This window comes from Hirundo rustica, chromosome 7, assembly GCF_015227805.2.
Source record: "Hirundo rustica isolate bHirRus1 chromosome 7, bHirRus1.pri.v3, whole genome shotgun sequence".
In the NCBI taxonomy this organism is placed as follows: Eukaryota; Metazoa; Chordata; class Aves; order Passeriformes; family Hirundinidae; genus Hirundo; species Hirundo rustica.
The window spans coordinates 15879338-15897200 of record NC_053456.1 but is presented as its reverse complement, the minus strand read 5'-3'; the positions used below and the strand labels follow the sequence as shown (position 1 = coordinate 15897200).

At 58.6% G+C, this 17863-nt stretch overlaps 2 protein-coding genes across 3 annotated transcripts; one reads left to right on the top strand and one right to left on the bottom strand.

The window, feature by feature from the left end:
• Positions 1 to 107: 107 nt before the first annotated feature.
• TMEM198 (transmembrane protein 198) lies at positions 108 to 5202 on the bottom strand. 2 transcript variants are annotated; one of them, XM_040069709.1, is made up of 5 exons: positions 5165 to 5202; positions 3056 to 3306; positions 2374 to 2949; positions 1932 to 2140; positions 108 to 1482 (listed from the first exon to the last, which is right to left on the bottom strand). In XM_040069709.1, the coding sequence occupies exons 2-5, from the start codon at positions 3216 to 3218 to the stop codon at positions 1336 to 1338; spliced, it is 1095 nt and encodes a 364-aa protein (XP_039925643.1). In that variant the 5' UTR covers positions 3219 to 3306; positions 5165 to 5202; the 3' UTR covers positions 108 to 1335. The 2 variants fall into 2 exon arrangements, with proteins under 2 accessions (XP_039925643.1, XP_039925644.1); XM_040069710.1 differs by having other exon boundaries at positions 1950 to 2140.
• A 3312-nt stretch (positions 5203 to 8514) lies between these two features.
• CHPF (chondroitin polymerizing factor) lies at positions 8515 to 13612 on the top strand. The gene is made up of 4 exons (XM_040070224.2): positions 8515 to 8819; positions 9989 to 10553; positions 10739 to 10921; positions 11348 to 13612. Exons 1-4 carry the CDS (start codon positions 8515 to 8517, stop codon positions 12608 to 12610), a joined length of 2316 nt encoding a protein of 771 aa, XP_039926158.1. The 3' UTR covers positions 12611 to 13612.
• The last annotated feature ends 4251 nt before the right edge of the window (positions 13613 to 17863 follow it).

The window sequence follows — 17863 nt, the reverse complement described above, 5'->3', positions numbered from 1 at the left end:
GTGGTGGCACCACTCTACATCCTGCTCAGCATCCCTGGAAGCCCGGCCCTCTGGGTCCCCCCTCACCCCTGCCCCCCCCGCACAGCACTTGGCTTTGCACGCCAGACTCCGAAAGGCTCTTTACTGTGTGGCCGAGGCCTCAGCAGCATTTGGCACATTTACAAAAGAGACTGAAAAGGGGGATAGCAGCACAACGCTGCGGGAAGGGGGTGCCTGGCAGAAACATGCAGTTCCTGGGGCAGCGGGGCCAGCTGGGCTGGGCTGGGGGGGCTCCCAAACCAGAGGGTTCCCCAGTCCAGTCTCACCACCATCCTGCCTGCCTGGCCATGGGGAAATCCTGGCTCACTCCGTAATAAGTTAATACAAATCACAGCAAGAGAAATATATACAAGGCGTGAGCCTCTGCCCGCAGCAGTGCTCTGGGCAGGGGCTCCTGCCCTGCCCTGCCCCAGGGTCCCCCGGCCACTATAAAAATCCAGTCGCCAGCAAAACAGCGACGGTCTCTGATGCTGCAGGGGTCCCCGCATCCCTGAGGCAGCCCAGCCTTTGCCCAAAGGCTGGAGCCAGTGTCCTGTCTCCCATCAAAACATTTTATGGGGGATGCACCCTGCCAGCACAGCTCCTGATGAACAGGCACCAATTGCCAGCATCACCCTGGGAACCACCTGGCCATGGCAGTCTCTGCCCCAGGACCACCCCGGTCCAGCCTGGGAAAAAGAAGTGGCAAGCTGCTCTGGGGTGTAGGGAGGGTGGCTAGGGCAGGAGGATCTTCTGAGGAGGCAGATTTCGAGAAGCACTGCCTGGGAGCTGCTCCTGGGGACAGGGTGGGACAGGGCACACATGCTCAGGGGATTCCCTGCTGGGAAAAGGGCCATGGGACCTGCTCTTTGAGGAAGGGACATAGGGGACAGGCACTTGGGGAGTTGCTAGGGGTGCAGTGGGGTGGGGGCAGGAGTGGGGAGCTGCTTTTGGGAAGCGGGGGGGACTCAAATATGGGTAAATGTTAAGATGCAGGATGAGCGTGCCCGGGCCATCGGGTAACGCACAGCAGTGGGGGCTCAGGGACCCACCACCCCAGCAGAGCCACTCGCACTGCACGTCCATGGGTTCTGGTCCTTGGGCTGAGTCCCTGCCAAAGGGCTTTCCCAGCACCTTTGTGTCCCACAGGCAGCTGGGGCTTCCCCAGACAAGTCCCCTGTGTCTCCAAGAAGGGTCTCCATCTGCAGCCCCAAGCCGCATGTTGCCACACGGGGCTGAGGACAAAGCCCTGCCTGTCTCAGGAGTTCTGTCAGAGCAGGCTGGGCTGCTGGTGTTGCTCGAGGTCACTGCGTTGGCTTATACCCTCACAGCAGGGCCAGAGCCTGTGGTGAGGGGCACGGTGGAGCTGCAGTCATAGTCCAGGTCCACCACGGCATGGGAGCTGGCGATGAGGCTGTTCAGTGACGGTCCTGTCTGCCGCTCTCGGAAACTCTGGATGTAGCTCTGTGAGAGAGGGTGAACAGAAAGTGAGGGGGGGTCTGCTCCTGCACCACTCCACTCCACTCCACCCCGCCCTAAATGCTGCCACCACCCCTCCCTGGCCCCCCTCAAAAACAGCCCAGTGGAATCCCCAGCACCTGGGCCCTCCAGTGGCTGGCTACAGCAGGGAGCACAGCCTTATCCCTCGCCTGGGCATTTTGCACCTTGCCTATTGCCTGTTTCTGCTATGCTCACAGTGCTCTTGGCCAGCAGTTTTCATTTGCTTGCAAAGGCTGAAGTGCTCCATGATAGTAATGGCCCAGCTTAGCCCTTCTTGAGTTACGCAGTCCCTGGGACACCCCAGTCTCATCCCTCAAGGAGCTGAGATGTTAGCTGGTGCCCAGGCACCTCTCCCTGCCCCAGCCCACCCATACGGAGAAGGAATGGCTGTGGAGACTGGGGGAGATCTCTACCCTGGCTGCGGGACTCACGGGGGAGAGCACGTCCCCATCAAAGCGGCGCACAGGATTGGGCTTGCGACGGTAAGCAGGCTCGGGGGGGTGGGCCTTGTGCTGGTGGGGCGGTGGGTGGTGGGGTCTCCGCTTCTTCTTCTTCTCCTTTCGGTCTTCCCGCTGCTTGATGCGCATCAGTTGCACACGGCGCTGCTGCCGGCTGATGATCACTGTGGAGCAAAGCGGCCTGTGAGCACTGGGGAGCACATCCAAACGATCCCCGCAGCCAAATCAGCATGAACTTTGAGCAACCAAGACTCCCTTGGGTGGTGTGCTGCCACAGAGTCCTGAAACCTGTAGCTGTCCTTGTGAACCAGGTGCTGGAAACATCCATCCCAGTCCCCACATTCCCAGCTCCTACAATCACCCTGTGCCATGCCCATCTGCCCCACTCCCCACACACCTTCTGTATGGGAGTAGCCCTCGGCTGTGACCTTCCACTGGACCAGGACACCCAGTGTGGTGAGGAGCGGCCAAATGCCCAGAATGACCCAGCTGTACCAGCACACGGGGCGAGCAGGGGCCACCTTGATGCGTTCATAGATGTACTGCACCAGGAGGAAGAGCTCGATGAAGTAGTCGACAGTGACGGTCATGATGGCGCTGCCGAAGACGGCGGTGGAGAGGGTGGTGAAGAAGCGCTGCCACTGCAGGGTGAGCACAGCAAAGAGCATCCCTACACCCAAGAGCAGTGCGATGGGGATCCACACCGTTGGTGGGTGGTAGAATTGCTCCATCACCACCAGCGTGGCCACCGCCAGCAGCAGCCCCAGGAGCAGCCCCACCATGAAGAGGCCAACGCTGCGCACCAGCATGGTGACCAGCCCACACAGGACTCCAATGCCCAACCCGATGCCCACTGAGGCCTCCACGCTCAGCTGTGTGTCCAGCACCCGCTCCTTGTAGCACAGCATGAAGATGATGATAGAGCCGAACATCAGCCCCGTCAGGAACATGACAGCCTTGAAGCAGCGGTAGCCTGTGGAGAGACCACCAAAGTCAGGGAGTGGATGGCCAGTGTGCCCCAGCTCCCCTCTGCCCTCCTCCCCAATTGCCCCACAAGCAGTCGGGCTGGCCGAGCTCACCGAAGAAGCAGTAGATGATGCCAAAAAGGCAGCACATGGCGCACACCACTGAGGGCACCACCTGGTAGCGGCGCTCAATTTCCTGCTGGCAGCTGTGCCCCCACTCCTGGCCTGGCTCGTGCGGCAGCAGCTTGAACCGCAGCGTCTGCACAGTTGCAGTCATGGCTCTGGGGACTCCTGGGAGAGGTATCAAAATCTCCACTCCTGCCTCATAGATCGCCAGCAGAACAGTGTCCCAGCACCCGCCCCACCTGGTGGGAGAGAGACAAGGAGAATGGAACTGGTGGCACTGGTGCTGGTGCCCAGCAGTGGTCCCACCACCCAGCCACCAGAAATTCTGCTCCTTCCCCTCACTGCATGGGTAGGAAGGGAGGGAATGGGGGAACAGCCTCATCAGTGGAGGTGCAGACTTCAATTCCTTCACCCAATGTGTGACTGAAGGGATGTGCTGTCCCTGGAGAGCCTGCATGTAGCCCTGGGAGCTTCCTGTCACATTTGTCTGTGGTTTCAATTTTCCTGCCCATGCCTCTCCACCACCCTTTCCCTGCTCGATTAACAGGAGAGTTCCACAACTTGGTATTTTCTGACTGTGAAGCAATTATGCTCAGTAATTAAGTCACCCCTCAGCCTTCTATTTTTATAGGCTAAACAGATTGAGCTCTTTAAGCTTGTACTCCAAGGCATTTTCTCCAATCCTCTAATCATATTTCTGGCTATTTTTCATCTCTGCTCCAGCTCTCACTGTCCTTGTAAAAACAAATTGGGCCTTCACACTAGATCCAGCCTTCCCATGCCAATCCAGGGGGCTGGAAGAGCACCAGCTGTAGCTGGCACTGCCCCTTACCCAAGGGCTCACCCGTAATGCTCTGGCTGGGCTGGGATGCTGAGCAAACAGTTACCGGGCCCCCTGCAGCGCCTACACAGACGGAGGGGTCATAATCTCCTACAAAGACTGATCCAGCTTCAGTTTAAACCTAATTACAGCATCCGTCTGCCTGCTCCCACCTGGAGCCAGTTCCATCACCCCTTCACTCCCCTAGTCCCTTTACAGGCTCAGTTGGTTTAGAATGGGTTTATTGTCACAAATTGTCCCCAGGCCAGCATCACTCCTTCCAAGTGCCAAGTTTATGCGGCCAGTCCAGGACAGCTCACAAAAACAGCGCTCTGGGAAAGAGCTGGGAAGAGGGCAAAGGCTGCAGTCACGGCTTCCTGTTGCCCAGCACCTTGCTGCTGCCCAGACGGGCTCCGCTGGCATCTCATCCCTTGCCGACAACCGCCTTCCTCCCTTTGGCTGGGGAAGGCAACAACCAGCCAGAGCAAATCCCCGTGGGGAAGCCGAGCACGGAGCCTAATCCCAAGGAGGCAGGCGGGTAGGGAGCGGGCAGCCAAGCGCTCGGCCCCTGCTCGAGCCCCCGGGGGGACGCTAAGCAGGATTGGACTTTACCCGCAGAGCCCAGGAGCGACGCTGGTGGGGATGAGCGATGCTGTGTGTAGTGAGAGCAGGGCTCTGCCGGCCCAGGGGACCGGGGATGCGGCACGGCACGGCTGGCCGGCCGGTGTGGGGATGGCACGGGATGGCACGGGACGCCGGGGCGCCGGGCAGGGCTGCGGGCAAGCGGTGCGGGCGGCTCGCGGCGCCCATTGGCGCGGGCACTGTTGCTAGGGGAGCCCAGCGCCTGCTCATTGGCGCCGGGACTTGCCCACCTGCTGCCGCCCGCCCCGGGGCCCCCGCAGGCCACAGCCCTGGGAGGAGCGCCCGGGTCAGAGTCCCGCCGCGGCGCCCCCATCGCCGCCCCCGGCCGGGCCCCGCTGCCCCCGCCGGGCTGCCGGGCCCCGGCCCGCCGGGGCGGGCGCGGCGTTGCCGAGCGACGGCCGCAAAGGCCGCCGGGGCGCGGGGCCGCTCCGCCCCTCTCTTTGTTCGGGGCGGGGGTCCCGGGAGCGCTACGCCGGGCCCCCCGCACGCCCATCCTAGGCTCCGCGCTCGCTCCGCCGGACGAGGGAAGGATCGGCAGCCGGATGCCCCGGCCCTTCCCCCGAGGGGCCCGGCGCGTCACCCGCCTGCCGGATCCCCTCGCGCCGACCCCCCTCCGCCGCTCCGCCCGCTCCCACCTGCGCTCCCGGCGCGGCAGCGGCGGCGGCCCCGCGGCGCCCGGCGCTCCCGGCGCTCCCGGCGCTCCCGGCCGCGGACCCCGCGCATGGTGGCGGCGCGGCCGCCGCGCGGTGCTGAGCGGACAGCTCCGCTGACGTCACCGCGCCGTCAGCGCGCGCCGGGGCGGGGCCTGAGGGCCGGGGCGGGGCCTCTGCAGGGGGCGGGGCTGAAGGGGGGAATTGGGGGAGCATTGGGGTGCGCGATGGGGTGTGAAGTGAGCTGTAAATTGGGGGAGCATTGGGGTGCGCGATGGGGTGTGAAGTGAGCTGTAAATTGGGGGAGCATTGGGGTGCGCGATGGGGTGTGAAGTGAGCTGTAAATTGGGGGAGCATTGGGGTGCGCGATGGGGTGTGAAGTGAGCTGTAAATTGGGGGAGCATTGGGGTGCGCGATGGGGTGTGAAGTGAGCTGTAAATTGGGGGAGCATTGGGGTGCGCGATGGGGTGTGAAGTGAGCTGTAAATTGGGGGAGCATTGGGGTGCGCGATGGGGTGTGAAGTGAGCTGTAAATTGGGGGAGCATTGGGGTGCGCAATGGGGTGTGAAGGGGGGTATAAGTTGTGGGGTGCCCTGGAGTGTGCAGTGGGGTTTACCCCGGGGTGTAAAGTGAGGCGTATATTGGGGTGCTTTCGGGTGCATACTGGAGTGTAAAGTGGGGTGTAAAGTGGAGGCGCACTCAGCTGCGCATTGGGGTGTATATTGGGATGTAAAGTAGGGTGTAAATTGGGGGGTGCACTGGAGTGTACATTGGGGTGCACATCGTGGTGTGCACTGGGATGCCATGTCCTGTGCCATGGCGTGTGCCGGGGACTCAGCCCAAGGCTGTATGTGCAGTGTGGTGCAGCACACCCTGGGCTGGGCCGTGTGTGCCATGTGCTCGGCATGCCGCGGCTCCGAGGGCTGCAAGCCCCTCGGCATGGTGTGCCAGCACAGAGGAGTACGGGGTGCAGGGGTGTGGATGTGGGAACTGCAGGATAATCTTGTGTCAGGTGGGTCCTGACAGTGCAGTGTCCAAGGGGCTGCGCCAGGGCCACAGGGACTGGAGTGCCTGTGTTCAAGAGGGGGCAAATGCACATGTCAGGGGCATCTAGAGCAGCTGCCTACCTGTCCCCCATGAGCAGATGGGAGATACAGCATGGCAAGCAGGTGGGGAGACACGGTGCTCTGCAGAGACAGAGCTCTCTGGAGCTGGCACCTCCTGGCTGTAGTGCCTAGGGACCCCCCAGGAAATCCTAGCACACAGAAGACTCTTGGCAGCAGCTGCCATTCCCCCTGGCAGCCCCTTCCCAGCCCCATGCCAACACTGGGGAGACAAAGGCGGGAGCTGCAGCTGGCGGGGGGCTGAGAAGGGGCTGCTGGAGGAACGGCACTGCTGCCTTCCTGCTGCTTTCCTACAGAGTCTTCCAAGGCCACCAGGCACGGGGGGCCTGTGCTCAGCCACTGCCAGACAAGCCCTGGGGAGGTGTGTGCTCTGCCCTCAGCTTCCCACGCATGTTTCCCGAACTCAGAGTCTGAAAACTTCATTACTTTCTGTGATCTGCACCTTTGTCTGAATATAAGTTAGATCAACAGAGTCATTTCAGAATGAAACCTCTCATCACTCACATAAATGATCTGGGTTTGTATAAGGTGGCTAAAGTTAAATATTCCAACCCATAAAGAAAATCAAATACATCTATTTCTTATGCATTTTGCTATGTACAGAGAACAGGATACTTTGGGTTTTTTATCATCATGGCTGGTTTTTGATCTCTGTGTGTAGAAGATCTCTGTTCCTTTCTTAGCTCTGCACCTTTTTTTCCTTCTGGTATCTCCTCATCCCATCGCGTTCTCTCTGATTCTAGTTTTTATATGTTCTTCATTAAACTGCCATCCACGTGACCGCTTTGCCTATTGCTTTTCTTGGTCTATTCAAGAGTAAAAAGGCCTATGAAAAGCAGCCGGGCTTGGATGATGATCTAGTATCTCGGGGTGGGATGCTGCCAACTGCTTTCCGATGAAAATAGGCTGCTTTGTTTTAGAAAATGAAAGAGATCCTAGGGCTGAGTGGGCCCCCATGTGCCCTCAGTGCCCTGCAGTGCTCTGTGGCTGCTGCTGCTCCCCAGGGCAAGTGGGCTGTGTTTCATGGGGAGGGTGGAATGCACTCCCCACACAGAGTAAATCCAGAGGCACTTTAGCGTCCCAACGGCTGCAAGGCTGTGGAAGCGCAGCCATGGGCTGGGAATGGGCGGAAATGCAAAGTCCTCCTTCTTGTCCTTATTCAGCAATGCCTGGCACTGAGCAGCCATGTAGGGCTGCTTGCCTTGCAGCTTCTGACTTGGATCATTCCTGTGCTGGAAGCTCCATTTGTGCAGCAAACTCTGTCCTGCCCCGGTTCCTTCAGCTTTGTCTGCCCCAGAGGCTCTTTCTGGCGGCCGGTGCTATGGTGGAGCTATGCTGCAAAACAGCTCAGAGTGGGATGGTGGCCCGACCCTAGCTGGAGCTGTCTTTGCTCCCGTTTAAAACACATGATAAGGGTCCCTGCTGCTGGGATCTCCTGATGTCTGCCTGCCCTCCGCCTGCCCCGGGATGGTTTGCTTCTGTGCATCCAAAGGTCGTCCTGTTTGCTCTCCGGGTACGCCAGCTTCCCAGGCACCCGGCGTGCCCAGCTGCGGCCTGCAGCCCGCAGCCCACACTGTACTGCTCTGACCTCAATCACGCAGCCCTCGCTCTTCCCCTCGACGACTCAGCCACCACCCACACCGAGGGGATCACCCTCGGGCAGCGGTTTGGGGAACGTGGCGGTTCAAGCCCACCGTGAATTCACCAGCGCCGTGGTTTGTGCTGTCCCGGGGAAGGGACACACGGCCGCGCGGAGGTCCCCGTGTCCTGGGCCCAAAAGGCCGGGGAAATGCGCCCTTAAGCCCACTCAGGTACCGACCCCGGGCGGATGCGCTTTCCGCTCTATGAGCCGACAGCCGGGGCCTGAGGCGCTGCCCGGCTGGTGCAGGATGCGGATACGGAGTGCGGGGTGCGGGATGCGCGGTGCAGGATGCGGGGTCCGGGATGCGCGGTGCAGGATGCGGGGTGCGGGATGCGCGGTGCGGGGCGGCCCCACCACGCCGCTCCCGGCCCGGCCGCTGCCCCGCGGTCTCCCGGCAACCTGACCCGGCCCCCACGCCTGCCCCGCCCCGATGGGCCGCCCCGCCCCGTGACGCGTCGGTGGCGGCGCGGGCCATTGGTCGGGGCGGGTGACGCGGCGGGGCAGGGCCCGCGGGTGACACGTCGGACGGCGGCGCCGCCAGCGGCAGCCGGTCCCGGTCCCGGTCCGGCCATGCGGCTCTCGCTGGTGTTGTCGGTGCTGCGGCCCGCCGGGCCCGTCGCCATCGGCGTCTCGCTGGGCTTCACCCTCAGCCTGCTCAGCGTCACTTGGGTGGAGGAGCCCTGCGGGCCTCCGCAGCGCCCCGCCACTCGCCCGCACCCCGACGGCGGCCCCGCGCCGCCCCCCGGCCCCGCCAACGGCAACGCGGCGCGCAGGCCCAACGCCGTGCCCGCCGCTCTGGGCGCTGACGACTGGGAGCCCCGCGTCGTGCCCTACCGCCCGCCCAGCCCCGGCAGGGCCGCCAAGAAGGCCGTCAGGTGCGGGGGGGCCGGGCCGGGCTGGGGCACTTGGGCCGTTTCTCACCGGGGTTTATCTGGGGGTAGCTGCGGGCGAGCTTCAGGTACCTGCCTTGCCGGGGCTGGGGGACCTTAAAGGCGGGCTTTACAGAAGGCTCAGCGGTACGCCTTGCTCTCCTTTCAGCCACCTGGGGCTGCAGACGGGTTTTTTCTCCCTGAGAGTGCCTTTCCCAGCTTCTTCCTTTCCTTCCCTGTGCCCGACTTCACCGTACCCCCAGCGAAGAGCCTCCTGCCCATGCTGGTGCCCGCTATGCGAAGGTTGCCTGCTGCAGCACCTGCTGCCGGGCACCCAGCGACGGTCCCCTCCTGTCTGATTAGGGACCCCTCCCATGGTGGCACGTCCCCACCCAGTGCCGCAAACGCCAGCCTGCTCCGGAGTCGGCTGCAGCCCCATCCCAGCGTCCCCTGGATGACAGGGAACAGGCAGTGAAAGGGCCTCCTTGTCCTGGCGAGGTGGTGGGTGGGTGCAGGGGGCTGAATGGGACCACTGTGTAGCAGGCGGTGGTTGGGGGATGTGATGGGGGGGGTCGCTTCCTGCTACTACGCCAGACTGGGAGAATTAAACCTGAAAGTCATTGTGAGTGCGACAGCTGGGGGCCGTGGTGGGGAGGGGGACACAGCCAGCCCCTTTGCTGGCTTCAGCAACCTGTGTGGGGCCTGGCTTCCCAGGGAGGTCAGCGCGGGCTCTCCTGCCTGCCTGCTTTAGAGTAGTATGACTGGGAGGGGTGGCAGGAAGGTGCTTCCCAGTTCAGACCTGGCCAGCCTCGCGGTTGGGGTGTCTGGTGAGTCATGTCCCTGCTAGAGTCGGGTTGTGCAGCCCTGTTTCCTGCTTTTACCTGTGCTCAGCCTTTTGAGAGCATCTGTTTTGAGCTGGACTGGCCAGCTTATGGGAAGGTGGGGTCCCCTTTGGTCTCAAGTTGACGAGGACCTTGGCAAAGTGCTCTGCAGTGCCTCTGACACAGGTGTAGTGGCAGATGGTGAGACTGGGGTGATATCGTGTGTGTGTGGCTGAAGCCTGGGAGCAGTTCCTGCAGAGGAACTGAGGTCGGTGCCATTGGTTACAGTAGGGAGGGTACAGGCTGAGGTGGGTTGCAGTGCCCTAGAGGCTATGCATTGTCTTCTTCTTGCAGGACCCGGTACATTAGCACAGAGTTGGGGATGCGGCAGCGGCTCTTCGTGGGTGTGCTGACCTCCAAGAGCACGCTGAACACACTGGGGGTGGCCGTCAACCGCACGCTGGCACACCGCCTGGAGCGCCTGGTGTACTTCACCGGCACACGGGGCCGCAAGGTGCCCCATGGCATGACAGTGGTGACGCACAGTGATGAGCGGCCCATCTGGAACATGTACCAGACCGTCAGGTACCTTCTGGACCACTACGTGAACGATTTCGACTGGTTCTTCCTGGTGCAGGATGATACCTACACGGAGGCGCACCGCATCAGCCACCTGGTCGCCCACCTCAGCATTGACACCCACCTCTACCTGGGTCGTCCTGAGGAGTTCATCGGCGGGGACACCGAGGGACGTTATTGCTATGGAGGGTTTGGCTACTTGCTGTCTCGCAGCCTCCTCCTGCTCCTGCAGCAGCACCTGGAGAGCTGCCGCAATGACATCCTCAGTGCCCGGCCTGATGAGTGGCTGGGCCGCTGCATCATTGACTACACGGGTGTCAACTGTGTTGAGGAGCATGAGGTAGGTCCTGCAGCAGAGATGGCTGGATCCTGACCCAGTGTTTTCCCTCCTCCCCGTGGGCTCTCTCAACCCTGGGAGGACTAGCTGTTGCACCCTGACATCCTTTGAGCTTGCTGTGCTGACATCTGGTGGTGTGGGAGTTCAGGTTGGGGCTGGCTGTGACCTATCTCTCCTGGCTGGCACAGGGTCTGCATTACCACTATTTTGAGCTGGGGAAGAACGCAGACCCTGAACGGGAGACCGACCTCCATTTCCAGAGCGCCTTCACTGTCCACCCTGTGCTGGATCCCCTCCAGATGTACCGGTTGCACAAGTACTTTGCACAGGTGGAGCTTGAGAGAACCTATGAGGAGATCCAGCAGCTCCAGGTGAGATCTGGCTTGGCTGGGAGGGTCTTGGTTCTGTTTGTCATCCTTGTGGGCTTTCTGGTTTCTCTGTGGGTTTCTCACCTGATCCTCTTGTTGGACGGAATCAGTTGAGCTCATGTGGCTAAAGAGGCAGTGGTGCTGTCTGGAAAGCAGCAATGGACCTAGATGGGTCCCGGTGATGCAGTGGTGGTTCAGGGTAATGAAGCCAGAAGGATGCAGAGATCTGTCACAAAGGCCAGATAGGGTGGGGGAGAAAACCTGAGTTGCTGTACAAGAGTCTGGCTGGGGGCAGAGTTGTTCTGGTACTGCTTTTTGAACCAGCTCTGGCTAATCTCTGAGTATCAGAAATCAGCTTGAGTGCTGCCAGAGCTGGAAGACCTGCTTGTGCCTGCCTTGGCTCTCACTCCTCCATCTCTTGTCTTGCAGATGGAGATCCAGAACACCAGCAGCCTGTCTGCAGACGGGGACCACGTCGCCACGTGGCCCATCGGCATCCCGCCCCCATTCCAGCCCAAAACTCGCTTTGAGGTGCTGCGGTGGGACTACTTCACGGAGGAGCAAGTCTATGCCTGCGTGGATGGGTCCCCCAAGTGTGAGCTGTATGGTGCGGATCTGGCGGACGTGGCCGATGTGGTGGCCACGGCCATGGAGGAGCTGAACCGCAAGTACCAGCCAGTGCTCCACGTCCGCAAGCAGCAGCTGGTGAACGGCTACCGGCGCTTCGACCCCACGCGTGGCATGGAGTACACGCTGGACCTTCAGGTGGAGGTGGTCACCCAGAAGGGGCACAGCCGCTCCATCACTAAGCGAGTGCACCTGGTGCGGCCCCTCAGCGAGGTGGAGATCATCCCCATGCCCTACGTGACAGAGGCCAGTCGCATCAACGTCATCCTGCCGCTGACGGCGCATGACCGGGACTACGCTGCCCGCTTTCTGGAGGCTTATGCGGCAGCCGCTTTTGAGAGCAGTGAGAATGCAGTGCTCACCTTCCTGTTCATCTATGACCCCTTTGAGGCCCAGCAGGTCACCCAGAATGACATCTTTGCCTCTGTGAAGTCCCAGATCACCGAGTATGAGCGCAAGTATGCGGAGGTAAAGATCCCCTGGATCAGTGTTAAGACAGATGCACCTTCCCAAATCAAGGTCATGGACATTATCTCCAAGAAGCATCCTGTGGACACGCTTTTCTTTGTGGCTGGCGTGGGGACAGAGGTCACCATTGACTTCCTTAACCGCTGCCGGATGAACACCATAAACAACTGGCAGGTTTTCTTCCCCATCCACTTCCAGGGCTACAACCCGGCCATTGCCTACCACAACCAGGTGCCACCCACCACGCTGGACCTGCTGAGGGACATGGGGCGCTTTGACCGTGATGTCTTCCATGAAGCCTGCTTCTACAATGCTGACTACATGGCAGCACGCACCCGCATGGCGGGGGACGTGCAGGAGAATGAGGACATCCTGGAGACCCTGGACATCTATGACATGTTCATCAAGTATTCCAACCTCCATGTCTTCCGCGCTGTGGAGCCTGCCCTGCTGCAGCGCTACCGGCACCAGGCCTGCAACCCCAGGCTCAGCGAGGACATCTACCACCGCTGTGTGCAGAGCAGCCTCGAGGGCGTCGGCTCTCGCTCCCAGTTGGCCATGGTCCTTTTTGAGCAGGAGCAGGGGAACAGCACCTGAACCCTGGATGGTGGAGGGGCTGGCAATGTTATGCCTGCCTGCCCACTCCACTTCTTCTGCCCAAATCTGTCTTCCTTCTGCAGTGGCTGCAGAGATTGCTGGTGTCCAAGCTCGTGACTTGCCCCACTGGGGCTCCCCAGGCCGGGGTCTGCCAGGCCAGGGTGCCTGGGTCTTTCTCAAGCAGCCATGGCTGTGCAGACCCCAGGCAAGATGGGGTCAGAGTCACTGAGCTGCAAGCTGGAACGTCTGGCTCCTCATCCAGAGCTGCTGGCCCCATCCCTCTGTCCTGGCCCTGCTGCTGAGCACTGGTGGAGATAGGCTTCCCTGTCTCTTGCTGTCCCCCCTTAACTGGGGGAATGTAGAGCCCAAAGTCCCCCTTCTGCAGGGCTGTGACTGCCCCAGGGCCTGGAGTGATCCCTCGTAATTCCCCCAGTGTCCTGGGACAGGACTGTGCTCCTTGCTCCTTTGGAGCATTGGCCTGGTTGTACAGGGAGGAACATGTCCTTGTGCCTGCCACAAGCCTGGACAGTGGAATGGGGCACATCCCATCCCAAAAGAGCAATAAGGATATTGGTTTTGGGGTTTTGCCACTTGGCAATGAGCTGGAGTGCTCCTGGCTGGTTGGGGTGTGAGGAACTTGGGTCTCTGGGGCTGGTGGGTGTCGGGGGTGCCAGAGGGGATCCTGCTGATTTCGCATACCGTGAACTGCTCCCCATGGGAACCATGACCCAGGCCGCTTTGGCCTTCGCAGTATTGATAGGACGTCGGAGGTCACAGCCTCAGACGAGAGCCTCCTGACAGAGGTGGGATCCCTCCCCACTGCGGGACCGCCCTCAGGGTCGAGGGGCACTGTGCCTCACACTGATGGGCATGGCAGAGGGTTTGGCTGTGCATCTCCTAAGGAGAAAGCGACTGAGGAGCCACTCTCTGCTCCTGGTTTGTATTTAATAGGGGGAAAGGAGGGGGGATGGGGTGCATTTACACTAATAAAATGGAGAGATGTACTGGTGGGTCTGGCTGATTATGTCATGAGGCAACTATGGGTTTTCTGCTGGGAGTCTTTGTGGTGGTAGGTGCTGGCTGCTTTGTATAGGTTCTGCCTGCAGCTGGCTGGACCGATTCCATACAGAGGTTCTTCTTTCCACAAGCACTTGCAACATCCTATTCCTGAGCAGGGAAATGCCTGCTGCTTCTTAAGGAGGCTGTGGAAGCCCATTTCCATATGGACAGGCTGGCAGATGTTGTGCCAAGCAGACACTTTGAAATACCTGCTTTAGCTGCTGCAGCTCGCAGCAGGAGTCCTGCACTTCCTCTGATGCCCACAGTCTCTGGGGCTGTCCTGCTGTAGCTACCTGCTGCCATCACCAGTGTTGTGGCAGGATGCTGAGCCCACTCACTTGGGAAGTCCAGTGGAAAAGCACCAGTAAAGGGCTGCTGTGGCTATGTGTCCTCCCACATCTGCTGTCTCTGCAACAGCCTTCGTGGTCTCTATGTGGGTAATGGGGGACTCCTGGCCCATGCCAGAGCAGAGGCTGGCTGCTCAAGTAAGGTGAACTCTGCCCTCCAGGATCTGGGATCAGCTCTGGAGGGAACTCCCAGGCTAGAAACTGAATCTGAGCACTGTGTTGGATCACTGGTGCCAGATCTGCTCTCTTTGCATTGCTCTCATTCTTTTTTGGGCTGTTTTACATCTCAGGGCTTCTCAGCACTTGTGTTTTCCAGTTCTTAGGTGGGTAGAGTACTGTGGTCCTGTCCTGGACTGTTTCATCACCTGCAGCTCCTTATTTGCATTATGAGGTGTGGGGACTGTGTCCCCTGCCCATGCTGCCTGCTCCAGGCATGATTTTCATGACTCCATATGCCCTTTCCACCAGCCCTTTCCTCATCATGTTTTACTGCTTCATGAAACACATGTATCAAAGAGACACACTCAAGAAAATTAACTGAACCTACTGTCTATTACTTATCAAGGCTGCTAGTGCTTAGCAAAACTCATGGAGAGACCCTGGGCTGTGTGGTATGCCTTTTCCTCATTCATCTCTTCCTGCTCCAGTCTCTGTATCCATGGTGTAGGAGTGTATATGTTTAAATATAATTTTATTATATTTCAGACAGTAACTGTGAGCTTGCTCTGAGTATTTCTATTTTTGATCTTCCCTGAGCATATCCTTAATTCCCTTCAAGTGGAAATCTGGGGCAGAGGGAGCGAGGCAGATGCAGGTGTGTTAGAGATATATTTATCCTCTGAAAAGCAGACCAAGTAGTAAGATGTGATTAGGCATTAGAAGAGTATCCAAATGGTAATAAAGTGGCTTCAAATCAAGTTGGCTGTGAAAAGAAACACAGGATTGTAGTTTAATTATCATGAGACTGTCTAGATAAAGTTGCTCTTGCCTCACTGCTGTTTGCCCAGACCGAGTTAAAGGTATTTGCATACTTTAACGCTCTGCACTATCAATACCAGCAGAGGCTTCCGGCTCTGACACATGTATGAGCAAATGACAGTGTTGTGGCACTCCCAGCACGGTTACTGCTCCCTTTTCAAGGGAGCTGGCAGGGTTTGAAGCTGTTTTAGTGTTTGCCAGGCTATTTACAGCATCAAAACATGATGAAACCCCAAAGAAGGATGTGCAAAACTTTGGGAAGGGGGTTGGTGGCGCGAGCAAGGTGAGCGCTGGCTGTGAAGTGAGTTCCATCTGTGCTTACTGGGACGTGGCAGAGATCTGTGACAATAGGGACACGAGCACAGATGCACTCTGCCCCTCTCCTGCCCTCATAGGGCTGGCAGGTGCAGGCAGAGTACCAGACCAGGACAGTGACACCTTTAAAAGGGGCAGGAGGAGCAGCCCTGGGTGCTGATGTGAGTAGCTGAGAATACAGAGACATTCTGTGATCCCTCTTCAGACTTGACCAGTACTTTCATACAATGTGTGAATTTTTGCACTTACCCAGTTGCAGAGGCAGGGCAGTGAAAGGTCAATTTTACAAATGAGGCAGGAGAAAACTTGTCTCCTGCATTGTAGGCTTCTGTGTTCCTTGCAGAAATTTTCTAAGTGTTACTGGCTCACCACAGCAAGCAAGAGAGACAGAGCAACTTCCTCTTGGAAAGCTTTTCAGAAGAGAGAGTGAAGGGGTGGTTCAGAGCACTCTGAAGCACAAGAAGGAATCCTTTCCCTCCTGCCTTCCCTTCTGCCTTCCCTCCTGCCTCCTCTCTCATTCCTACACGTGCAAAGAGAAAGAGGCTCAGTCTGGGGAAAACTCAAGCTACTGCTGTTCTTCCCCCACCATGGTTTGTTTTCCTATGTATGCAAACACAACAGTGAGCCTGTGAGCAGGGAAGGCAAAACCTACTTCTCTAGCCCTGCTTGGGTCACTTCAGGCTGTGTTAAACTCTGTGGCAAAGCTGCTTCAGCCCCAGCAATATTTTAATCAGTTTGATGGCTGACCTTTGGGAGGGTATGGGAATTGTGGCCATACCAAGAAAGGGCTGGAGGGCAAAGGGAAATGCAATGCCCTTTCTTCCCTGTGCTTTCTTCGGGAAGGGACCAGTGGTGCCTGTCCTGCAGGGGCAGCTCTACCAACCACAGGCCAGGACCCAACTCGAGCAAACATTTCCTTCTGTCTCTAAATGAAGGCAGAAGAAGCTGGTCTGCGTGAGGAGGAGCGGACAGGGAGGTGTCAAGCTGGGCCTGCATCCAATGCCTTGGATGTCCAACATACTGCTTAGCCCCTCTGGAGGGTGTGAGGCCTTTGGTTAGGGTTTTTTTTCTGGCTGAGTTCAGGGAAATCAGAGCATTTCAATGAAGAAGGAAAGCTGTATGTGCAGGCAGAGCTGCTGTCAGCGTGTGCCTGCCTGCAAGGGTTTCCTTCCATGGGGTGTCAGCATATCTGGCCATGCCAAGAGATGTCCCCTCTGGGGCCACACCACCCCGGCATTGGCAGAATGCAAGACCCTGAAGCTCTGGCACTGGGGGAAGAGGCAGGCAGCTTGTTTGGACTTTTACTTTAATTGCCTCCTTGATTTTCCAGCCTCCTTGCCCACTGTCAGAGGCTGAGTGCTGGAAGGTGGGTGCTGTGTGTCCCTTGCCTGGCCCGACTGATTGGCATCACCAGTCCATTTTTCCAGCAAGGGGGTCAAATGATCTAAGAGCAAAGCGGTGAGCTTGGCATTTGCATGTTATACAGACATGCTGAGAGTCACTCCTTTCTCCAGGTGTTGCCTGTCACCATCAGCATGTCCAGGCAGGAGATGCTTGGGGAGGAGGTGACAGCAGTGAGGCCACATGTCCCATTGCATTTTGGGGCGTACTTCCAAACATCCTCTCCCAAGCTGGATGTTTATTTTTCTTTGAAGTTCAACTTTTCTATGAGAACAGCTGTAATTACTGTTCATGGCAGTAGAGGCATGTTGGAAAGTGCCCAGAGGAGATGCCTGCCCATAGATGGAAGAGACCTTTGCTGCCTGCTCCATCCTGGTGCCTCCTCCCTACTGCCACTCCTGCTGTGTCTTCTGGGGTTGTTACCTCTACGGTGACAGAAGCTATTGCCAGCACAGCCGATCCTGCTGTGATCAGATAGTTGGCATTTGTCCAGAGCACTGTGCTCATTAAAATTAAGGGCCTGTTTCACTGTAGTGGATCCCCTTCTAATTATGCCCCCAACTATTTCATGTGGTTCATTACAGGTGTTTCAAGCAGTGCTGTGCTGGGTGAGCCCCGGGTGGCAGCATCTCCATCTCTGGGGAGGACCAAGCCCTGGTGGCCCTTGAACAGGCACAGCATGGAAGGGGGCACACAGGAGCCACAGCACTGGGGTTTGTGGTTGACCCTGGGGTGCTAAACCTGGGTCACCCCACTGGCCCTCCTCAGCCCAGTGCCATCTGCACTGGGACGTGAGGCACGTCACGTGTGCTGGGTTCACGTCGTCTGCCTGTTCTGTTTGGAGAACTGGGAGACCCTACAGGAGCTGTCATTTCCAGATAGCACCTGGAAGTCATCAAATTAAAGAATAGAGGTGCTGAGAGCAACAGAGGAAAATATATGTCAAATCTTCATTAGGTCATCACTGCAGGGCTCTTGGGAATGGCCCTGAGGCTGCTTTGTTGGCATAGAAGCTGGGATAGGCCATGCATGAAGCTCTGCCATTCTTCACTCCTGTGCATGGTACTGGAGGAGCTGGAGGACATCCTGAGGAAGGACCTCATGGGCTCATCATGTAATCCTGCTCTCCTTGCTCAGCTCCTGTGACATGTCT